At 44.3% G+C, this 24,624-nt stretch overlaps 1 protein-coding gene across 2 annotated transcripts in view; it reads left to right on the plus strand.

The window, feature by feature from the left end:
- The first annotated feature begins 1,946 nt into the window (after window positions 1–1,946).
- FAM189A1 (family with sequence similarity 189 member A1) overlaps window positions 1,947–24,624 on the plus strand; it is a 325,715-nt gene continuing 303,037 nt past the window's right edge. For both annotated transcript variants that reach the window (XM_045560946.1, XM_045560947.1), the window contains exon 1: window positions 1,947–2,165. In XM_045560946.1, coding sequence (XP_045416902.1) covers window positions 1,947–2,165 — 219 coding nt within the window. The remainder of the gene's footprint in view (window positions 2,166–24,624) is intronic.

The following is a 24,624-nucleotide window of genomic DNA, read 5'->3' on the forward strand; positions in this document are numbered from 1 at the left end:
CCTCAGTGTCTGGCACATAGTGGGTGCTTAACATAATTTTTGAATAGTACACAATGTCAACAAACTGTGTAATTTGCTAATTTGTTAGGCTGATTGTCTGTTTCTCTCCTAGTCCCTTATAGGCAGGGATTTTGTCTATTTCTTCATTGATGTACCCTAAGAACCTAAAAAAAAATGCCTTGTGATTAGAGTCCTTTATGAACTTTTGTTGGAGGAATGACTGAATGAAAGAATGTGGGAGATGACCACAGTGAGACTCTAACTCCCCGCAGGTCCAGGGTCGCTTTGTATTGTTTCAAGCCCTTAAAAAGTGCTGCCTTGTGAATTTCAAGGCAGAAATGTCTCCAGGAAATTGGAATTTGTACTGGAGTGCTCCAAACAATGCCGACCAGAGGCTTAGTCATGTTACAGATAAGAACTGGGGGAGAAGGCAGCCTTTGGCCACAGGCCAGCATTTTGAGGTCAGCCACTTTATCTGTGGAATTCCTCACCCCCTGTTCATCCCTTGGCCATCCCGTTAAATTGGAAAATAAATCCCATCCCTGCTAAGGTGTTGGCTGATAAAGGCTTGAGCTATTGCCCCTTCAAGGGGAATTTGCATTTTAATAGAGGCTCGTCAAGCCCCAAAGGAATCAATATCTCTAACGGTGAAATTTCAAGCACCAGCAACTGAGATATTTTGGGGCGAGACTCGCCAGTGTTTCTCATCCAACAGGGGACTCCATAAGTTCTGCCAGAGGCCATGGAAGAATGGTCTCGGGAAATGACCTGCCATTTCCCTTTATTACTTTGAACTTTGCCGTTTTATGTCTGATCCCTTCAGACTTCCTAACGCTTGTGGGTTTCCTATGTCAATACAGCCCTTTTCAACACAAGTCGTCTTAAAGTTGTCTCATTAGCAGGCCCACAAAAGAATTATGACAATCAAAACTTCCAGGTTTTCTTGGTATTCCAAGGAAGCCAATACTTAGCTATTTAAAACACTATGTTGGCAAGAGGGAGTAGAGATGGTTCAATCCGTTATCAATGATATTGTGCATCTAAATTCGTTTTGTACAATTTTTTAAAAGCCCAAACTTTTGACTTGTATCAAAAGCCATGCATACGAAAGGTGGGCAAGAGACATCGTGTGTGACCTGGCACTGTTTTAACTGCCAAGTGCTCGCGAGCCGAGTTCTCAGCGGATGGTTTGGGAAATTTCGGAACTGCAGAAAAGCAGCATCTTGGCTGTTGGGTTTCTGCATTCGAGAGAGGCTCCTGCCCGCCACACCTGGGGCCCAAGGCTCGCGATCTGCCTCCTCGCTGCTCCCGCCCTGGGCACAGTCTGCCGGTCCCCAGCGCCGCGCGCGCCCATCCCGGGCTGGCCCCAGTCTCCGCCGGCTCGGCCGGCCAGCGGGCCCGGCTCCCAGGCACCTTCGCGCCGCCGGCCGAGGGCTCCGCCGCGAAGGCTGCTGCCCTCGCCCCTGACGCGCTGCGGTCCCCACTGTCCTCCCCCAGACCCGCCGCCGCCCTGGCGTGAGGCGCTAGCGCGGCGGCCCGCCGCGGGGACCGCACCTGCGCCTTCTCCCACCCTCCGCGCCCGGGTCGGGCTCCCGCGCCAGCCCCAGCGCGCGGCAGCGGCGGCTCGCGCCCGGCACGGCGGCAGCGGCGGCGGCTCGCGCCCGCGCTCGGCCCGGGGAGCGCGCGGGGCGGGCAGGGGAGGGCGCAGCGCGGCGCGGCCGGCGGCGGCATGGGCGCGGGCACAGGCGGGGGCTGCGGGCGCCCGGCTCCCCGCCCGGCCCGGCCCGCTCCCGGCGCGCGGCCGCCGCAGCACCCGCGGCCGGCGGGGAGGCCGTCCCCGCACCCGGCGCAACTTGCCTCGGACCCTCAGTGAGGAGAGGCGGCGGCGGCGGCGGCGCGCGCCGGGGCCGGGCGGGAGCGGGCGAGGCGTGCGGGCGCCCGGCACGATGCCTCCGGCCGGCGGCCCCCGACCGCCGCGCCCCGCCACGCTGCCCCGCAGCCTGTCCCGCCTGCGCGAGTGCCCTGGGCGCTCCCGCATCGTGCTGGCGCTAGGGGCCACGCAGATGGCGCTCGGATGCCTCATCGTGGCCGTCAGCTTCGCCGCGCTGGCGCTCACCACCTCGGCCCGCGTCCGCCACTCCTGCCCCTTCTGGGCCGGCTTCTCGGTGAGTGTCTGCGGCCAGGCAGGGGCAGGGCTCCCGGCGACGGCGCGGGCGGGGGCGCGAGGCACTGCAGCCGCCCGGACGCCACCTCCGGCGCCAAGTTCGGGGCGCGAACGCCCGGGGCCGAGCAGCCGCAGCGCGGGGTGCAGTTCAAAACTCCGGGCAGAATAACTCCGGGGACCGAGTCTGCGCTCTCGGAGCATCGCGTTCCCTTTCCTTTTGCGCTGGTCCCCGGAGTTACTTTTCTTAGAGGAAACAAGCCAGACTCCCGCCCTCCGCCAGCCCGCAGCGGCCGGAGGGACCGCTACCAGGGACTCGGCGCGCTGGGGACCCGACCTAGCCAGCCAGGTGACAGCGTCCGAGGCCAGGTGGTGGGATCCGAACCCCGTGCGGAGCAGCGTGTCCGCGCGCTTCTCGCCTTTGCCGCGGCCGGAGCCCGGGGGCTGGGGAGCAGGCGCGTACCGTCGGGTTGCGGGTCAGTCCGGGCGGCGGGGACCCGCCGGACCCCTGTGGCTACTCCCCAACTTGACATCGGGGACTTCTTGTTTACCGCGTCTGCCCCGAACATTGTCTTATGGGCGGCCGGACCGGGCAGGCGACCGGCAGCCGGCGTCCTGGGTCGGGGGCGTGTTTTCTGAACTCTAGATTTCGAGGATGACCGATTTTCAGGCTCTTGTCCTCTAAATCAGAGAAGCCAGTGATTAACAAATCTCCATAGGAGAAGGATATTAGGAAATCTCTATTAAAGAAGTGACTGTTCTCAAGAGTTAATATTTGACATTTTGTAGCATTTTGATGAAAGTAATTTTTCCCCCTGTATTGATAAAGAATGGACGTATAGGCACGGGAAAGATATATGCAGAGCACATCTTTATAAAGAGGCACTTGTTCTGAGAACTCTTGACATTTACAAGTACCTTTGGTTTATGGTGCTGAAATACATTATAATGGCTTACATTGTAAACTGAGTATGTTTTAATACCATCTACAGAAATCCCAAGTAAACCTTTGTAATTAACGTTTGCTATTTGTTCTTGAGTTTTGAAATTTGAAAAATCTGTCCAGCTTTGCTTTTATTTATTTATTTGTTTGTTTTATAATGGTCTTTGTTCTCCAAGTTCATTGCATGGCTTTTACGATGAGATCTGAGCAAAACTGCCTCTGGAACACCCGATCGATACAGGTGTGGTTGTTCATCCTAATGGGGGTATTAATTTTAAAAGCTTATTTCAGACCAAGGGTGAGTCTGGAAGAGCTGAATAGGAACAACAGAATGTGTGGTCAGAGCTCCGAGTGTTCAAATAAAAGGGAGGAGATGGGAGGCAGGCACACCGGAGCCATGATTCAAATGCTTCTCTATATATAGTCTTCACACATCTGTTGCTCAGTTTTTAGCATTATTTAATATGCATTGTTTTCACGTCTGTCTAGTGGGCACTGAGGTTTAAGTCTGTTGGAAGCAGCCTACAGGTGGCAGACTGGTGAATTGGCTCCACCTCCTGGCTCCTCCCCGAGGCCCCTGCCCCCACTTCCCAGTATAGCCTTAGATTCCCAAGGGTGTGGAAAGAGAACTACCTTTTAATAATAAACCTAAAAGGGAAAACATTAATTGGACACAGTAGAAAAGCTATTTATCTGAAAAATGCACATTTACTGCATTTTAGTCTAAGGAGTTAAATAAATATGTAAAACAGCTAATTACATTTGCAGTTCCAATGTTCTGTTCTTCAGCAACTATAACCTGTTACTTCTAACTTTCTATGATTCACAGTAATTCCAAAAGTTCTACTATGGGCAGACATTCCTCTGCACATTTTAGGCTCTGGGGACCAAAAATGAACACAACATACTCAGCTTATTCTGTGCCGGGTCCATCTCCCACTCTCCCACCCTTCTGTCTGTATTCTCAGGGTCTTGTTTTTTCTCTTCAAACTAATTTGCCACAACCACCCTGAAAATTCTTTCAATACAGTACAGTATATACTGTTTTTACCTGTTGTTTCTACCCTTTGCAGAAATGGTGGACAGTTACGTTGGGACAGGTTTGCATGCTAGCATAGTTGCGAGAGGCTAACACTGGCCCCTTGCCCTATATGTGCCTGCCCTATGAGACTGGGAGTTGGTGCAGCCACCTTGAAAGAGTGTTCTTCATTTAGGAATGGTGACTAGGGTGACTGGCTTTATATAAAAATCTAGCCTGAGGTGTTTAGGACTGCATTCTTGTTCCTCTGAATCTTCTGAAATGAGACCTGTGTGCTCCTTAGCAATTTCAGGTGTCCTAGGCCCTATGTGGTTTGTACATGGTGAAGAACCATTATAGAAACAACCCTCATCTCTATTTAAGCAAAAATAAAATAAAATAAAATAAAAAACTAAGACAAACAGCTCACACTAAGTGGGCAACCACTTATTGTGTGCCAGACATAGATCTGAGTGTTTTACATGGTGTAAAACACCATGTAAACATTACACTGGTGTCCTGGATGGACAGTGATTCCTGGTACTCAGGGTCTGTGCAGTTCCCTCTCTTTGAATTTGGACTGGGCCTCTGATTTGCCTTAGCAGGTGGAATACAGCATAACTGAGTGTGTCTCAGTTCCAGCCCTGAGCCTCAAGAAGTCTCAGCAGCTTCTTCTGAGTAAACTGAAGGGAAGCGGGATTAAGTGTACCTTGCCCAAGGTCACTTAGCTAGGAAATGGCTTTGAACTTTGTTGCTCTGACTTTAGAGGTCGCACTCCTAACTAACCGTTAGACTAACTGCCCAAGTGGAAGGGGATGGAATAAAGCATGCTGGTAAAGGGGTCTCAGAAAGGAAGGAGGTCATACTCTCTGTTTCTTAGAAAAGGGATGAAAATATGCCTGGAAAGGTGAAGACATATGAGAAATTCGAGGAGGCATTACATTGGGGAAGTTGAGGAAGTTTAAGGTGGGTGTCAGGCACCTCAAGCTAGATTTTTGCATAAAGCCAGCCACCCTAGTCGCCATTCCTAAACGAAGAACACTCTTTCAAGGTGGCTGCACCAACTCCCAGTCTCATAGGGCAGGCACATATAGGGCAAGGGGCCAGTGTTAGCCTCTCACAACCATGCTAGCATGCAAGCCTGTCCCAACGTAACTGTCCCCCATTTCTGCAAAGGGTAGAGACAATAGGTGAAAACAGTATATACTGTACTGTATTGAAAGAATTTTCAGGGTGGTTGTGGCAAATTAGTTTGAAGAGAAAAAACAAGACCCTGAGAATACAGACAGAAGGGTGGGAGAGTGGGAGATGGACCCGGCAAGGTTGGAGATGGGTGAGGGAGAGGCAGGCCTGGCCGGAGGTCTGTGATCAACACAGAGCTGTGCAGTTTCAGTCCCTTCAGGGCCACTTTCAGACGGTTTTCCTGTCCTGGGCCATGCCATCCAGGGAATTAGGAGGTGGATCAGTTCCCTTGGGGATGAATGCCCTGCCCGTTTTGAGAGGTGATGAGCTGTATTAACAGTTTAGAAAAGTAACAGGGCTGGGGGGAGGTCTTGAATAGTTATCCCTTAATAGAGCAGGTTCATTATTTTCTTTGCAATTTTATTAATGTGCAGAACTCAGAGAAAAACAAGTACATTATGAATTATCCATATTACCAGTTACATATGTTCAGAAAAAAATAGTCACTGGGAGCTGACTCTGTGCATGTGTGTGCATGCACATGTGTGTATTTTTTCCTTTAAAAGCAGTTCCATTGGATTTTTTTTCATACTCCAAAAGCAATATATACTTGTTGCAATAACTGAAAATTGAGAAGCATATGCTTTCTTCTATCCCAGTTCTCTACCCATAGGTAACCAGCATTACCGGTGTTGTTTAATGTGATCCTTCTACAGTTTCCTTTATAGTCACAAAATAATGCTAGAATTTATGTGTATGTATGGAATGTGTTTCTTTTCTTTTTTAAAAAATTATAAAAATGGGATTATACCATATACATTACTCTGTGACTTCTTTTTTAGTGTATAGTAATAATAATTTTTTAAGTCATTATTTTTAATGGCTACAGAATAATCCACAGTATGAATCAGGACAGTTTATTCAGTTATGTTCCTGCTGGGAATAGTCTGGTATCACATCTATGTATCTCTATTAACAATGCTGCTTATTTAGCCTGAGATGCCACTGCTTGTTTTTGAGGATAAATTCTCCAAAGTGGAATTGGTAGTCAAAGGGTATTCAAATTTTGAGTATTGTTAGGTGTTGCTGGATTAATTTTCACAACAGATTATAGTCATTCCCACCCACGGAAACACTACCTGAGAGGGCCCTTTTCCCTACCCTCTTGCAGCATACAATGTAGGCAATCCTGAACATTTTTATTAATCTGATGGAAGAAAAAGTTATTTTAGTGTTTTCATTCAGTCTGAATTTCCATGGCTACTTTATTATGTATTGCAAATATTTGTTCATTTGATTTAAGTTTTGGTGTCTTTTGCTATATAAAAAATTTTAAAACCTTTCACATAGTCAAATCTATTCATTTTTACTTTTACGGTTCCTGGATTCTTGTCTTTTAGTTAAGAGGGTAGTCATTACAGAGGTCACATATTCTCCTAAATTTCCTTCTAATGTTTTAGTTTTTACATTCACATTGTAATTCATCCAGAATTTATTTTGTGTATGTTATGAAGGAAGGGCCTAACTTCTTGCTTTCAGACCAAGTTCCCATATACATGTGGTTCTGTTTTGGGACTCTATTCAGCTCTACTCTTTTGTCTAATTTAAAATCAATACCACCTTGTTTTGATTCCAACAACTTCATAGTAAGTTTTACTGCCTGGTAAGGCATATCCCTTTATGCTGTTTTTCTTTTTCAAAAGTGCTATGGCTATTCTCCCTTATAAACTTTAAAATATCTACGTCTGGTTTCTGGTAAGACTGTCTTAGGATTTGTATTGGAATTGAATTACATTTATGGATCCATTTTGGAAGTACTAACAGTTTTATCACATTAAATTTTCCAATTTAGGAACAAAGCATGTCTCTTCATTTCTTCGTCCCTTGTTTTATACCTTTCAGAACATGTTTTATGAATATGCATTCATCGTGGCAGAGTAGTTTTCCACTTTCTCCTGAACTCCTCCAGAAAACTAAACCAATCAGCAAGACAGCCATAGAAAAATCTCAGAGAGTATATGGTCCACAAAAGTGGTGGGGAGCCCTCATGAGTCCCAGGACTGGGTGGTTGTGGCCAAACCACCAGCAGCAATGGGACCTGCAGAAGAGCAGCAGTAGCCTCAGGGGAGTAGATGGGAAGTGAAAGGAACTATGGATAGATGATGGAAACCAAAACCACCATGAGTTGCCCACCACTGAAGTGGAATGGAAGCATGGATGGGTAGATCTGAGAGCAACTGGCAAAACTGGAAAGGTCCTCTCAGGCTTCTGCAGGTGAGAACAACACACTGCCACACTGTCAGGATGTGGGAGAGTCAACACGATTTGGTGGCATAAGCCTTGGAAAATCTGAGAAATGCACAATTAGCCCACCCTTCTAGAAGGACAGAGCCTCACCCTTAGCAGAAATAACTGGAAACCAAATTGAGCAGGACAGAAACACAGATGGCAAGAGAGAATAGGTTCAGGTGGTGGAGGTGGGGAGGGGGACCCCAAGAAAAGAGATTGCAGAAACTGCTCTGACAGCCAAAGATAGCATCAGAAGCTGAGAGCACAGCCTTGGAAAATAAGACCTTCAAAGTTCTAGAGCTGGAGCAAAGGACTAGAGGCAAGAGATCTTCCTGAGCTTTACAAAGCTTCTGGACTTAATGCTGAAAAACAAATAAGTGGATACATGGAGAGTTCCTATTTTGGGTCTTCCACAGATCAGTAGAGCCCAGTTAGGAGAGCTGTCCTAGTCCATACCTCCATTTGTTAGGAACTTTCTCCTAATAGAGCAGGAAAATCCATCTCATTTAAACATGAGGAATGAGAAAGGCATATGATCCAACCTCACACAAAATTTATTCAAAGATGAAATGATGACAGTGAACAAATGGTACTGTAGAAAATGAGAGCAAACCAGAAAGATTATAAACTAATATATCGATATAAACTAAAAGAAAACAAAGATTTGCAAGAGTAGTATCAATCAGAAATTTTAAAAAAAACTACAAAAGATATGGCTAGAAAATAGGAAATTATGAAAGGAAAATAGATTATCAGGAAAGAACTTGGCAATAATGAGTTTCAGAAATGAAGACTAAATTAGAAGGAACACAGGAGCAAATGGATATCATAGAAATTACAGAAATAAAAATAGGGGATGAAAAGGAATGAAATGAAAAAAAAATAAAGGGAAAGAATTAAGAGAAATTAATAAACATAGGAGACAGACAAAGAGGATCCAATGTATGTATAATTAGAGTGTGCAGTGATGGAAAAACAAAGCACTAGAATAAAATAAATATTTAGAACTATAATGCAAGAAAACTTTACTGAAAAGATACACCGTGTAACTGGGAAAAATCAATGAAGAATAGTCATTGAGATATATCCCTATAAAATAATGGATTTTAAAGATTAGGAAAAAAATCCTTTGGGCATCCAGGTATAAAATCCTAGTCATTTGTAGGTATTGTGCATTGGAACACTCATAGCCAAACTCTATGCTAGAAAACAGTGAAACTATATTTTTGAAATTTTTTGAAGTAATTTCTGACTTACTTTCTAACTTCAAAAGTTGCAGAACAGAACTAAGGACTCCTGTGTCACTTCACTTAAATTCTCTAATTATAACCACTTTATTACATTTGGCCTATGGCTTGCACTTATGCACATTCTCTTTCTCAATGGAAAAAAATATATTAATTATCATTAGTCTTTTTTTTTAAAACTTTTGGGAGCAAGCTGTAGACATGATGATGTCACATCACTTCTAAAAATTCAGTGTATATTTCCCTTAAGGAGACTCTTTACATAACTCTCTCCAAATCAGGAAATCAACATTGAAGAAAACATTGCCATTCAATCCATAGACACCATGCCAATGTTACCAGTTGTACAAATAGTGTTTCTTTTCCCTCTCTGGCCTGGGAAGGTACCAAGGAATATGTGTGCATCTCATGTCTCTCCACTCTCCTCAGTCTTCCTCTGTGTTTTATGTTTTCCTCAGTTTTAAAGAGCACAGCACAGGCCTTATAGTCTGTAGGATGACCCTGAACCTGTGTCCGTCTGATTTATCCTCATGGCCAGACTCAGCTCATGCATTATTGGAAGGACTGTCCCAGAAATGATGCTGTGCTCTTCTCTGTGCGTGATGGCCACCCTTCCCACCACAGGTGATATTAATCTTGATCACCTGATGTTGCTGTCTGCCAGGTGTTATCTTTTTAAATTTAAATTCATCATTTCCCCTTTGATTATATTTTGTGGGGAGCTATTCTGAGATTGTGCTAATATCCTGTGCGTGGTCAGACCTCTGCCCTTCAGCTTTCTCATCTGTTGATGACTCCCACCTGAGTCAGCCTCCTCTGTGACAGTTGCCAAATCATGGTTCTCTGTTTTCGTCATTCCTTCTAGGTTTATTAGTTGTTATTCTACTGTAAGAAGAGCTTTCCCCTTCTTTCCCATCTATGTCTGTGTGTGTTTATTTTAAAGTCTGTAGCAATGTAAACTCATGGTCCCCTCTTTTATTTAAAGGGTTGTCACATACTATCATTATTTATTTATTTATTTTATTTTTTTGAGACAGAGCCTCGCTTTGTTGCCCGGGCTAGAATGAGTGCCGTGGCGTCAGCCTAGCTCACAGCAACCTCAGACTCCTCGGCTTAAGCGATCCTACTGCCTCAGCCTCCCCAGTAGCTGGGACTACAGGCATGTGCCACTATGCCCGGCTAATTTTTCTATATAGATTTTTAGTTGGCTATATAATTTCTTTCTATTTTTAGTAGAGACGGGGTCTCGCTCTTGCTCAGGCTGGTTTTGAACTCCTGACCTTGAGCGATCCACCCGCCTCGGCCTTCCAGAGTGCTAGGATTACAGGCGTTAGCCACCGTGCCCGGCCTTCATTATTTATTTTGATGCTCAAACTGTCCTAACATGTCTGCATTATGTACTGTGTATATCCTGACTTTCTGACACATGAAGATGTTCCATGCTTATCTTGTTCTTCTCCTTGCTCCAGCCCTGAAACCTGTGATTTCTCCAAGGAGCCCTGCTGCCTTATAATTGAGATTGGTGTTCAGATCAGGTGTCATTGCTGAGGGGCATCATTGCTTCTAGGCCCTCTCAATGGACGCACACATACACACACACATTCTAGTGTTTGTTGATATTGTTAAGTTATTGTGTATTCTTGATTATTTTTTATCCACTAGTTCCATCTGTTATACTGAGAGAGGAATACTGAAATCTTTAACTATAATTCTGGATTTTTCCATCTCTCCTTTCAGTTTTGTCAGTTTTTGCTTTATCTTTTCTGGTGTCCTATCTTTAGGTGCATACACATTTAGGATTGTCCTCTTTGTGAATGGACCCTTTTACTATAATGCAGTGTCCCCATGTGCCCAGGTAATGTTTTTCCCTACTGAAGTCTACCTTGTCTGATTATTAATATAGCCACTCCAGCTTTCCTATGATTATTGTTTCATGGCATATCTTTTTCCATATTTTTAATTTAAATTTACCTATATCATTATATTTGTAAGTTCCTTATAGACAGATATAGTCAAAACTTTTTAAAAAATTATTTTTTTAATTGAAAAATAAAAATTTTATATATTTATGGTATACAATGTGGTGTTTTGATATGTGAATACATTGTGGAATGATTAAATCAAGCTAATTAACATATCTGTTACCTCACATACTTATATTTTTGTGGTGAGAACATTTAAAATCTATTGTCTTAGCAATTACCCGATGCACAATGCCTTATAACTATGTCACCATGCTGTACAAATAGATTTTCAGAACTTATTCCTCCTGTCTGACACTTTTTACCCTTTGACCAGCATCTCACTATTTTACTACCCTCTCTCCTCAACCCCTGGTAACCATTATTTTCTCTGTTTCTGTGAGTTTGACTTTTTTTAGGTTCCACATATAAGTGACCTTATGCAGCCACTTTCTGTTCCTGCCTTATTTTACTTAATGTCCTTCATGTTCATCCATGTTGTCCCAAATGACAGGATTTCCTTCCTTTTTAAGACTGAATAGTATTCCATTGTGTATACCTACCACACATTCTTTATCCATTCATCTGTTTATGGGCACTTAGGTTGATTCCATATCTTGGCTATTGTGAAAAATGCTGCAATGTACGTGAGAGTGCAGGTATCGCTTTGACTTACTGATTTCATTTCCTTTGGATATACACCTAGAAGTGGGATTGCTGGATCATGTCGTAGCTCTATTTTTAATTTTTTGAGGAAGTTCCATACTGTTTTCTATAGCGGCTGTACTAATTTACACACCCACCACAAGTGTATGCGGGTTCCCTTTTCTCCACATCCTCACCAACATGTGTTATCTTTTGGCTTTTATTAAAAAGCTTTTGGCTTTTTAATAAAAGCCATTCTAACAGGTGTGAGGCGATACCTCATTGTGGTTTAAATTCACATTTCCCTGATGATTAGTGATGATGAGCATTTTTTCATGTACTTGGCATTTGTACGTCTTCTTTTAAGAAATGTCTATTCATAAATTCCAACTGCTCTCTCCCATGCTTCTCCATTCTTCCGGTGGTTATATTTTTATCTTTAACAATCTATTTAAATCTGCCTTTTCTATTAGTACAGCAGAGTAAATGAAAGCTATGATTACTGTCCCTCTCATTCAAGCTTTGTACTTTCCCACCCTCGGTTCCTGCTACCCCCCATCTTCCACCCACCCTGTAGCCCCACAGGAAAAAACCTTCGGAATCTTTTTGTGTTTTTGGTTCATTTTTAAAGACTTCTTCAAAAGAAAACTGACCTTGAACATTATACAGTCTACATAGTTTGAGTATGTGAGGGAGACTTTTTTCTTTGTATTTCCCTATTTTACTGGGGAAATCTTGAATTGGAATTTTGAAAAGGTCAAAAGTCCTGTATCCTATGGTTTTATTGAAGAGCAAAGAAATTGTAATAAAGCTTGGGATGGTTTCTTCAGACTACTTTGTGTTGTTTCCATATTTGTTAGCGAGTTCAGACCACGTGGCAGGCATTTTGCCATTGTAGAGCTATTTCTGGGTGACAGTCTTGAGTCTTGGAAGGAAAGGTGTTGACAGACACTGCAAAGGATAAGGCTTCCTCCCAGCCCTCAGGCCCCCTCCTTGGTTCCCCATAGGTACCTGCTGCTGGGAGCATCAACCGACAACGGGAGGACCCTGTAGAGTCCTTTGAGAAGCCTCCTTCGCTTTTCTGGTGGGTGGTGCATGTAATGGCTCCTTGTATTAATAGCTTTTCGGAAGGCTCTGGCTGCGTGTCCACCTGTGTGACGGCCAGGTGGGGCCCAGGCCTTCCATTCGAGAGACCCGGTGAATCTAAGGTGCAATTTCCAGGTCTGCTGTCCCCCAGCACGCCCAGGCTTCCAGCCTGTCTGAAGGCCTTTAGGCATTTTAGATGATCTATTTTTTTTTCAGCTTTATTGAGGTATGACTGACAAAAACTTGTGACTATTTAAGGTGTACAGTGTGGTGTTTCAATGTAAGTATATCTCATGTAATGATTCCCACAGTCAAACTAATTAACATATCCAACACCTGTCACAGTTACCTTTTTTTGTGTGTGTTGAGAACACTTAAGATCTACTCTCTTAGCAAATTTCAAGTATACAGTACAGTATTATTAACTGCACTTGTCAGAACTTGTTCATTTTATAACTGAACGTTTGGACATTTTGACCATCTCCTCATTTTTGATATCATGTTTTGGAGTTAGTAGTTGCAATTTATAATCATGGACTGCTCTTTACTTCCAACTATTGATGACAGTGTCATATTTTACCTGAAGGACACAGTAGAGTGAGGTGGATGGAGATTTATGGGGCTCACAGGAATTGAGGACATTAAAATACTGTCATTTTTGAGGGGAGGAAGGAGAGATGCTGAGTCAAGTATTTAGGGCATAATAAGTGTAGACAAACAACTACTTTTGCATTAGCAGCTACTAGAGCCTGTGACATCATTATCACATAAACATGCAAGTTACTTGTTCTAAAATGAGTCCTTAAAAGTTAAGCTTATTCTTTTACAGAGAAAATAGAGAAAATTTGGAACTTCATGAAAAAGCAAATTTTTATTTGAAAAATAAACCTTGAAGTTATCTAATTATAAGAGAAGTGCTGGCTTCTCATTCATGATGAGAAATTATAGATAATGGCTTTGATAGTGAATACGGATAGTGATTTTGAAATACTATGAAAGGACTATGATAATGATACCTGTTTGACGTGTTAATAAGCAGCTTAGTCACAATGAGCCTATACTCATCAGAATCTCCTAATTTAAAAAAAAATACTTTTTTTCAATTATACCCCACAGAGTTCTTTTCAACCATTCACAAAGGGACACTACTTTTTTAGAAACTGATTTTTGACCCACTGTCAGAAAAAGGCAGAGATACATAGCATCTGCTTCGCACCTGCCAATTCACTGAATTCAGCGTTTGTGTCACCCAGGCCCTCTCTCCGCGCCTGCCTTTGCCTTTGGTGCCACGGGAGGGTGTGAGGCATAACAGAGCTGACTCTTCTCAAGATGAGGAAATAACACCTAAGTAAAGCGAGTGGGTTAACAGAGCCCTCTGTCATAACAAGGAGTAAATAGCTTCTCCTCAAGATTGTCTTTCTTTTTGAAAAAGGAGAATGTATTAAAAATAATGTTTATATATGTATATCTCATGATATTTTATTTTTTTTTCTTGCTATGTCATCAGCAACAAAAAGACAAAAAAGCACACAAAAACCCAAGAAACCTCCTGAGCAAGGCACCTGCCCAGTGACTTCGAAAGTTCTGTACCTGTGGCGGTTCCCAGTACTCAGGACACACGCCCCTGAGTGAGAGGGCGGAATCTGAGAGAGTTTAAGGAAACAGAGAAGCACCGTTTCTGTGTGGAGCAGGAGCCCTAGTATGACGTGTTCTCCTGGTACTGAAGCCATATAATATTTGTATATACATATTTTATAGCACGGGTGATAATGATGATAAAAGTAATATATGTTCATGGAAATTAAAATTCAGACAGTATGAAAGGTGCAAAATGGAATGCAAAGTCTGTTCCTCAGCTCCCTCCCTCCTATTCCTCAGAGTTAAATATTTTCAACCTTCTGTTGTTACTTCCTGGTAGCAAACATGTTGTTGTCTTCATGTCTCCTGTCACTGAAGAGATGTCTGATGCCAGTCTGGTTCATCTTCTTTTGTTGGTAACCTAACCTTGTTTTTATTTTCTAGAAGTCTAGGGTCTACTTTTTGTTCTTGGTGTTCCGATATTTTACAGAATTTAGTGAAGGGTCTTAGCTACTCAATGTGTCCTTTCTTTAAAGCTGAATTTTGTTCTTTGATGATTTCCTCACCTCTCTTTTCTTTGTTCTTTTTAAATGGAACTCCTGTTTTTGGGTGTTTGGCCTCCTGTGTTGGTATTCTAGGTACCTTAATTTCTCTCTCATATTTTCTGTTTCTTTGCCTTTTTCTTTCTTTCTTTATTTATTTTTGAGGCAGAGTCTCACTCTGTTGCCCGGGCTAGAGTGCCGTGGCGTCAGCCTAGCTCATGGCAACCTGAAACTCTTGGACTCAAGCAATCCTACTGCCTCAGCCTCCCAAGTAGCTGGGACTACAGGCATGCGCCACCATGCCCGCTAATTTTTTCTATATATTTTTAGTTGTCTGGTTAATTTCTTTCTATTTTTTTAGTAGAGACAGGGTCTCGCTCTTGCTCAGGCTGGTCTCAAACTCCTGACCTTGAGCGATCCTCCCGCCTCGGCCTCCCAGAGTGCTAGGATTACAGGCGTGAGCCACCACGACCGGCCATTGCCTTTTGCTTTATAATCTGGGAGATTTCTTCAACTCCATCTTCTCGACCATCTATTGAAATTGTTAACAATAACTGCAGCAATGACACAGGGTTGGACAGTTGAAAGGACTCCAGAGATTCCCCAGGGTATATTTGCATAAGGAGACGTTGCAGGAGGAAGAAGGATGCACAGGCAGATACCAGAGAGTCCGGCCCACCCATGTGCAGCTCCCAGGATCCTTTCTCTGTCACACAGGATGCACTTTGTCTTCTGATTGTGAGTCATTAAGACATTTGAGACATCTTGGTCACATCACCTGGCAGCTTCACCTTTGGATGCCTGGGCTGGGCAGCTGCCTGTCCTGCCATATCCTGGGCTAATCTGAAGGGTGTCAGCTCTGGGGCATGACTTCTCACTTTGGTAGCTGAAGAGGCAGAAGGCTCATTTCTTGGGGAGTGCAACATTCTTTTGGCTTCTGCCCGAGAACACACACGAGTGCTGTAAGTGCTGGGGCAAGGGCATGGGCGTCTGCAGGCCTGGGGTCCATCTGTATTTCCCTAAGTAGCCTTTCGTCACCTGGCTTTCTGTTGCATTTCTTGCTTTTGCTCTTGGAATTGTAGACTCTGGGGATTCTTGGGTGCAGAACATCTTACCCTCTAAAGCGTCTCTCCCTCATGTGCTGAGCTGAAACTCTTCTCTCTGCTTCCTCTGCCAGTAACTGATCTTAACTTTTCTTCACAACTTTTGGTGGCCTTCTTTTTCTTGCCTTCACCCAAATGATCCCCATCAGCAGGAGAACTCCAGGGGAGCAACTCATAGTCTCATACTGGTTAGCAGAGCTCATCTCCAGCTGGCTCTCCCGTGAGTCCTGCCCTAATTTTCCAAATTTCATTCCATACCTCTTTTTCCACTGCCTAGTGGAAACTTTTTGGACCTTACTGTAGTTATTGCAAGAATAATATTTTTGAAAATTTAAATTGACCCATTTTTTCCTTCCTGTAAATCATGTTACCCTGCAGCTCTTCCACCCATTAAAGCAAGGGCATTCATTGCTTGGGGGCCATAGCAGGTATTATCTACATACAAAGAACTCATTACTCAGCTTTGAGTCCCAACACTGACTTTCTTAAGTCTCTAGAGAGACTACAGTCATGAAAACCAGGGTTTGTTGCAAGAGAAAAAGAATTTTATTCTAGAAGCTTTCCTTTATGTACTGAGAGCAAAGCTAGGTGGCCTGAAAATTGTTTTATTCTTAAGCCCCAAGATGGTAGGACGGAGGATATGATGGAGGGAAGTGCCCATCCACCAGAAGTAGAAAGGAAGGGGAAGGAGAAAGTCTTCTGGGGCTGGGAGGAAGAACTCTGAGGAGTTGGGAGAGAGATTTGTAAGTGAAGAAGCTTCTTGGGTCCCTGAGAAGGGACATAGAGCTGGAGCGCCCTGCACTACTCCACCGGGGGGAAGCCGGGTAGGTAAATGTGGGAACCTTCCCCTCCACGTCCTCCAACATGATGCAGGAGCCGTAAGGTAGCACTGAGGGAGGGAAATGTCTAGACAGAGGTGGACAAATTTTTTCTGTACAGGGTAGTAAATATTTTAAGCTTTGTGGGCCACATGGCCTTCTGTGGCAAGTCCTCAACTCTGTCGTTACAGTGTGAAACAGCCACAGACAATTCATAAATGATTGGGTATGGCTGTGTTCCCGTAAAACTTTGTTTATAAAAGCAGTGGCCAGATTAGGTCCAAGGGTCATAGTTTGCTGACCTCTGGTCTGGAAGCTTGGGTCTGAGATTTCCCATGGACCGTATGTGGGATAACAACATCTGGGAGTTTCCGTGTTGCTGCGGGACACGTTAAATGTGCTGGGAGTGGAGTCAGGTGGTGCCATGAGGGCCTCTCAGTGGTAGGCAAACAGGCTCCCCTACATGAGGCTGTGGGACACATGTCCACCACTGTAGCCCAGGCTCAAAGAGTCCTCAGGACCACCCAGAACTGAGGTGGGACATGGCCACGCTCCCCGGGAATGATGATCAGGCATTGCCCCTGTGAGGGACACCTTTATAGTGGACATAGCAAGGGCAGGGACTGACACCAAAAGATGGGGCCAGATGAGCTTTGCCTTAGCAGGAAGACATTCCCCGGCCCAGACTCCTCTCTGCCTGCACCATTGGGCACTCTGTGACTCGCAGAGTTCTTTGCATTTGAGGCTGTCACCTCCCTCCTCCTGAAATACCCCATTGCCAACTTCACATCTCCACTTGGACATGTCACAGGCACCTCAGATTCAGGATGCCCCCGGCCAAGTCCCTCACATTCCCCTCTAGTCTTGTGTCTTCTCTGCTTTCAAGGGGTGGTACCACCATTCACCCAGTTCCACCTACCAGACACCTAAGTGTCCTTAACTTAGCTTCTTGTGATCACAGAGTCCTGTTGATTCTTCCTCAAAAATGTCTACTTCTCCCACTGTGTATATGTCTTACCCACATTATTTTGGCAGCCCCGTAACTGGCTTCTCCACTTCTACTCTGGTCCCTTCAATTTGCCCTTCACACAGGTCCAGAGCAATCCTTACAGTGCAAATGCAAAACAGCATGTGGAGTTCCACTTTTGCTAGTGTGGACCAGGTGCTGGGACTAACCCAATTTTGGAGAACTAGAAAGCTGAAAAGCTGAATGTGCTAGGTCAGTGTGGTGTGTGGTAGGCCGAAGGATGGTCCCCCGAAGAAATCCACATCCTAATCCCTGGGAGCTGTGAATATATGTCTTCTACAGCAAAAAGGGACTTTGCAGATGTGACCAAGTTAAGGATCTGGAGATGGGGGACTATCCTGGATTATTTATGTGGACCCAGTCTAATCACTAGGGACTCATAAGAGTGGGGCAGAAGGTCTGAGTCAGCAGCAGGAGACATGATGATGGAAGCAAGAGATTGGGATGATGGAGGAAGAGAGTCACGTGCCAGGGAACGTGGGCAGCCTCTCAAAGCTGGAAAAGCTAAGGAAATGGATTCTCCCCAGAGCCTACAGGAGTGTGGCCTGCAGACGCCTTTAATTTAGCCCAGTGAGGCTGATTTTGGACTTCTGACTTCCAGAACTATAAGATAATAAATTTGGGCCGGGCGCAGTGGCTCACGCCTGTAATCCTAGCTCTGGGAGGCCGAGGCGGGTGGATCGCTCGAGGTCAGGAGTTCGAGACCAGCCTGAGCAAGAGTGAGACCCCATCTCTACCAAAAATAGAAAGAAATTATCTGGCCAACTAAAAATATATATACAAAAAAATTAGCCGGGCATGGTGGCTCATGCCTGTAGTCCCAGCTACTCGGGAGGCTGAGGCAGTAGGATCGCTTAAGCCCAGGAGTCTGAGGTTGCTGTGAGCTAGGCTGATGCCACGGCACTCACTCTAGCCTGGGCAACAAAGTGAGACTCTGTCTCAAAAAAAAAAAAAAAAAAAAAAAAAAAAAAAAAAGATAATAAATTTGTGTTGCCTTAAGTCACTAGGTTCATGGTAATTTGTTATAGTAGCAATAGGAAACTAACCCAGCTGAGACATCCAGAGGGAATACTAAGAGCACCAGAGGGCAGGAAGATTGTTCACCTTCTGGTGGTGGGCCTGCTGGGCAGGGACAGCAGTGGTCACAAGACAGCAGCCTGTTCCTCTCTGAGTGCCCTGCACACTCCTTCCTCTGCTGCTCTTGCTTCCAGGAGCAAGAAGCCCCACCTGCACCCCCATCTTTGGGGATGGGTGAGTTTCTGAGGGGCAGGCATCCCCTGAAACAGGTGGGTGTTGAAGAAAAATCTGTGAAATGATGAAAGAATGACTGGCCAATTCTTTAACCTCTCTGAGCCTCATTTTATCATTTGTGAAAAAGGGGACTGAATCTGAGTGCTGTTTCCAAACCAGACTGCGCTATGGCCTAGTGAAGGTATATAGACAGTTGTCACCTTACCCATTAAGATTATCCACGTTTATGACAGTGTAACGTTCTAAGATAAACATGAGCGATTGGCACAGATTTCTAGGAGTAACGTCTGGTGGGGATATCTGAGAGCTCCCAGATGATGCGGAACCAGTAGGAACTTGGCCAGGGCTGGCTGAGCTTGAGGGAGGGAACATGCCCCCGCCTGCAGATCCAGGTACTGGAACAAGGTCACACCAGGTATTTTTACAATGCAGACCTTGTAAACAAGTTGTTATTTATTACTTTTCAGTTGCAAATGAGAGCTGCACAGTGCCTGTGGAGGCGAACATTGAGTGGGTGTGGATGTGAAGCTGTCCTGCCAGCTTCACCCCTCCTGTGTCTCCAATGGGGACACTGTGTCACCCGGGTCGGCAGCTTCTCTGTTCTGGCCTGAGTCTCTGGACTGGGCTCTCTTGGTCACACAGATGCAAGCAGGAGGATGCCTGTGGGGAGGGTGGGGGGGATGGGCCTGTGATCAGAATGGTTTGTGTGTCAACCTCCACACTGCTCCTCTCCACACAGAGAATGAGGTGGAGCAGTGTGCGTCTGAGCTCTGGGCTTTTGGAGAGAAGAAACCAAAACCCTGCTCCTGCTCCCTGAGTGGAAGCTACGGTCATGCAGGGTGGTATTGATCTAAGTCAGCTGGCCTGAAAGAGTCCTTGAAAGCACAATGGGAAGTCACCAGAAGGAGGAGAACCTGGGCCAGAGCCCGGTGTGCAGGTTTCTGACACAGCACTGTTTTAGAAAGACTAATATTTTACAATTTTGTTCTCCATAAGTAAGTTAAGAGAGCTCTTCAGGCACTGGCTGCGCGTGCTGAGGTCCTGGTGGGTTATTTGCACATGGGCAAACTTGTAAGCTCCAGAGAAGGAATACATTGTGCATCATGCACTCCCAGGTGTCTAGGAGCAGAGCGTTCCTCTCTTTGGCTGTGGATGGAGGGCCCCAAGATGGCTGCCCCAGCCTGTGCCCTATGGGGGTGCGGCCTCCCAAGTCCCACTGGCTGCGGGTGCTGAGAGTCTGAGTTAGAGGAGAGCATTCGTGGGGACTACAGGTGGGAAACTCCGAGTGTGGGAGTGTGGGGGTCGGGAGCCGCCTGCATGGGGCCGAAGCCAAGGGAGAGAGAACTTTAGAGGACAGAGCCTCATATCGAGGAAGAGATGTGATGGAGACAGAAAAATTAGAGAAGGTTGGAGAGGCAAAAAAATGTGTAGGAGTCAGCCAGGGGAGGGAGTACCCTGGAAGATCTTGCGAGAAACACTCAGAATAAATATTTATTTTTGTTACTCTTGGGAAAACTGGTTGCTGACATTTTTCAGGGATGAAAATTGCTGAATAAACCAATGAATTAGGAAATATATTTTATTTTCTCTGTTCATTGGGAATTTTGCAAGGAATTTTCTTTCTTTGGGAGAGGCTCTCATATACAAGCAGGAGACTGGGGGGCTTTGACAGGGAGAGCGGGCAGAGGTGGTGGTCAAGAACGACTTCTTCACTTTGTGCTCAGGAGAATGTCTGCCTTGCCTAGGGGGATCCAGACCATTCTGAGCTCTAGAAAGAGGAAAGAGGTTGCAAAAGAAGGGTGCAGCCTTCAGTAGGGGAGATAGGAGGGTGTGGTGCCCATCTTTTCTTCTTCAGGTGTGAGAGCTGCTCGGGCATGTGCCTGCTTGGCCAGCGTGGGAGATGTGGGAATATGTGAGTAACCAGGTAACCCGGATGGTGCTATTCTGAGCAATGTGTGAGTGCTGCACTTACATAGAGCCTCATTCATCATAGTGGTTGCTGCAATAGGGTTGTGCAGGTTTTCCTATAATAATAGATAGAATGAAAGTATGGTAACACAATTTAATATTTTGTTGTTAGAGGACTTTCTTCCTTAAATTTTTTTTATTTAAGAAATACCATTCAGTTATTCTTGGAAATACAAACAGTACCAAAAGAGAAAACAATTTTTGTCTTGTCTAGCAACTTTGATTCTTTCTTTGGGGAGAAGCTGTCATACACTGATTCATGGTTCAGGTTACCCCTGTGAGCATTTAAAGGACAGGCTGGGTGCTGTGGCTTATGCCTGTAATCCCAGTACTTTGGGAGGATGCGGTAGGAGAATCGCTTGGGGCTGGGAGTTTGAGACCAGCCTGGGCAACATAGTGAGACCCTGTCTTTAAAAACAATTTTTTTTTTTTAAATTAGGCAGGCATGGTGGTGCATGCCTGTAGTCCCCGCTACTCAGGAGGCTGAGATGGGAGGATCGCTTGAGCCCAGGAGTTTTATTTTCTCTGTTTGTTGGGAATTTTGCAAGGAATTTTCTTTCTTTGGGAGAAGCTCTCATACACAAGCAGGAGAGTGGGGGGCTTTGGCAGGGAGTGTGGGCAGAGGTGGTGGTCTTAAAAAAGACACAAGTAAAACTTGTACAGCATCTTGTTAGAAAATTCAGGTGCTACAGAGAGGTACCAAATGAAAAGTCCAAGTCTTTCTCCTCTCTGCAGGGGTTTCCCCCCAGGCAAGGAGATCATGGATGCGTTTACTCCCTGAGTACCTTCTTTTTCTAGGAGTCAGAAGGGGAGATCCTATGCACATAGTTCCGACCTTTCTTAATGTCACTTAATGCATCTTGTAGCTCACTGACTATATAGCTCATCTAATTTTTTAAAAGTCTTCGTGGTGCTCTATTGAATTACTATAATGCAATTTATTTAATAAGCTACAATTATTGATCCGACACTTCAGTTTTTCTCATTTTTGTTACAAGATACTTGGAAGTATGAGCTAACATTTGTAAGAATCTTCATAGGGTAATTACTTAGCCAAGAGATTTCTAGGTCGGGGGGTACATACATTTTAGATGGAGATAGATATTTCAACTTGCCCCCAGAACAGGCTGCACCGTTTACAAACCCAGCAGCAAGCAGTAAGAGAGAATTCCCCAAGCTCTTACCTGATCTCTGTGAGCATTTAAGGGACAGTCCAGGTGCCGTGGCTTATGCCTGCAATCCCAGTACTTTGGGAAGACGAGGTAGGAGAATTGCTTAAGGCCAGGAGTTCGAGACCAGTAAGCTCCACAGCCAGCTCCTCACCACTCTATTACTAGAAGCACTTTCTACTTGCTTGTCCTGATCTTTATTTTCCTTTAGAGTACTTAATACTACCAGAAATTTTTTTGTCTTTCTCACTAAAACCCAAACCCCATAAAGACAAAGATTTTGTACACCATTGCCTCCCTCATGCCTAGCCTGCAATGGACCTGTAGATCTTCAATATTTATTTATTAAATAAATTAATGATTGGATTTTGATTCATTGTGTTTTAAAACGTGATAGGGCTAATTCCCCTTGGCTCTTTCTTTTCCTTTTCTTTTCTTTTTTTTTTTTTTTAACAGAATTTTCCTGGAATTCCAGTCCCAGGAATCACAAATTATCCCCAAATTGCAGCTTAAAACAGGTGTTTTTATTTTGTTCGTGATTTTTTTGTTGAGAAATTTGGAAGTGCTCTGCTGGGTGATTCTGCTTGGGGGTCTCAAGTGATTGTGTCAGATGTAGACTGGGGCTGCAGTCATCTGAAGTCTCAGTGGGGAGAGATATCCTAGATGCCTCACTCCCATGGCTGGCAGTTGTTGCCGGCTGGCCGCTGGAAGTCAGCAGAATGCCTGCTGTATCCTCTCCAGGACTGTGGTCTCAGGGTAGTTGAAATTCCTACAAGATGGCTGCTTCCCCCAGAGCAAGTATTCCAAGATCACCAGGTAGAAGCTGATGTCCTTTTCCAGCCTTGTCTCAGAAGTCACATGGAGGTCATTTCGTATATACTCTATTGGCTGAAGCAATCACAAACATGCCTGCATTCAAGGTGAGCGGACATAGGCCCTACCTCCTGATGGGAGGAGGGCAAAATCGCACTGCAGAAAAGCATGTGGGTGGATGATATTGTTGTGGCCATCAGTAGAAAATACAATCTGCCATACCTGGTAATTCTCACGTTTGGTTTTTCAGGTTATTACTGGTGTCATTTTGTCAAGTTCCAAAGTAAATTCTCAAATCCTCTTGGTATTTTAATTGATTTACAGCAAATTTACAAATTAATTTAGGGAGAATTAATAACTTTACGCTATTGAAACTTTTAATACAGGAACATGTTGTTACTTTTGATTTAATTTCTTCTTTTTGTCCCATTGGAGAATTTCCCAGTTTTCTTTGTATGGGTTTAGCCCACGTCTTGTTCAGAAGAATACCCAGCTGTGCCTTTCTCTTCAGGTGTCACTGTGAGGGGGTCTTTTCAGTCTATTTTTTCTAACTGTTTTTGCTTGTATATAGGAAAAAAAGCTAATTTTAAATTTTACAAATAGTCTACTTGCTAAATGCTCTTTTTCTAAAAGTTTTAAAATTTTGATTCCCTTGTTTCTTCTAGCTGTGTAACCTATCTGTTGCCAAAAATAATAATGATTTGTCTCACCTGCATTTACTGTTATCACAGATATTCTGGGCCCTAATTCTATTACTCTACCATCTAGTTTATCTTTTTTGTTCTCTTTCCCTCCTTTGTTATTATTATTACTTTTTTTAGAGACGGGGGTGGGAGGGTGGGGAGTGGGTCTCACTATATTTCCCAGGATGGTTTCGAACTCCTGGGCTCAAGCGATCCTCCCGCTTCAGCCTCCCCAGTAGCTAGGACTACATGTGCAGGCCACTGTGCTGGATTCATTGTTTGTTATTTGAGTGCATTCACGTGGTGTTTCCCTGCTGGTGCTTTGGATGGCTTAGAGTCTACTTTTAGTTTTTCCAATGGTTACTCATATAACTCTATATATTTGTTAAGTGTAACCTTCTGCTTCTTGATTTAGAAATTCTCAAATTGTATCTATTGTCTACTTGCTATGAAAAATAAAAAATTACCACATGTTCCCTCTGTCTCCGGGGCTTTTTTGTTTTGTTGTTGGATTACATTTTCACTTTAAATCCCAGGCATACTCCCTTTCTAGGTTTGTCAGTTTTAGGCCTCATCTTAATGACTATTCATTAAGACGAGGGAAGGAGTGCTGCTATGCTTGTTTCCATTTCCCGCTCCATACTGTCCAATTTAGAAGACTGTTCCTTTGACATTGTCACATTTGAACGTTTACCATCTGTAACCACATGCAAGAGTTTCTTGCTTTCCTTCCAACAGGGAGTCACAACATTTATTCCATTTCTGGGAGGACATGGAGGTGTTGGGGAAAATTCTGCTTATTCTCTGAAGGCTGCCTTAAGCTGTTTCCCTTCTGCTACTCTCTAAGTTGGGGACTGTTAGTGAAATTGTTCAGGGTTTTATTTACTTCCTTCTCTCTTGCTTCCTGCTTCCAAAGAGCCATGAGGACCGACTGTGGGGAACAGAGGCTTGGAACCAGCTTTGCTTTGTCATTCGATTTTGGCAAAGGGATATTTTGATTTGGTTTTCACTCTTCTATCTTCCTAATCTTTTTTTTTTTTTTGTATAGAGGCATTTGAAAATTCAGAACATATTGCTAAAAGTGCAGTAGTCCCATCATTGTCTTATTTTTCCTTTTTTTTGTGCTTTAACTTTTTATTA

Source organism: Lemur catta, chromosome 9, assembly GCF_020740605.2.
Source record: "Lemur catta isolate mLemCat1 chromosome 9, mLemCat1.pri, whole genome shotgun sequence".
In the NCBI taxonomy this organism is placed as follows: domain Eukaryota; kingdom Metazoa; phylum Chordata; class Mammalia; order Primates; family Lemuridae; genus Lemur; species Lemur catta.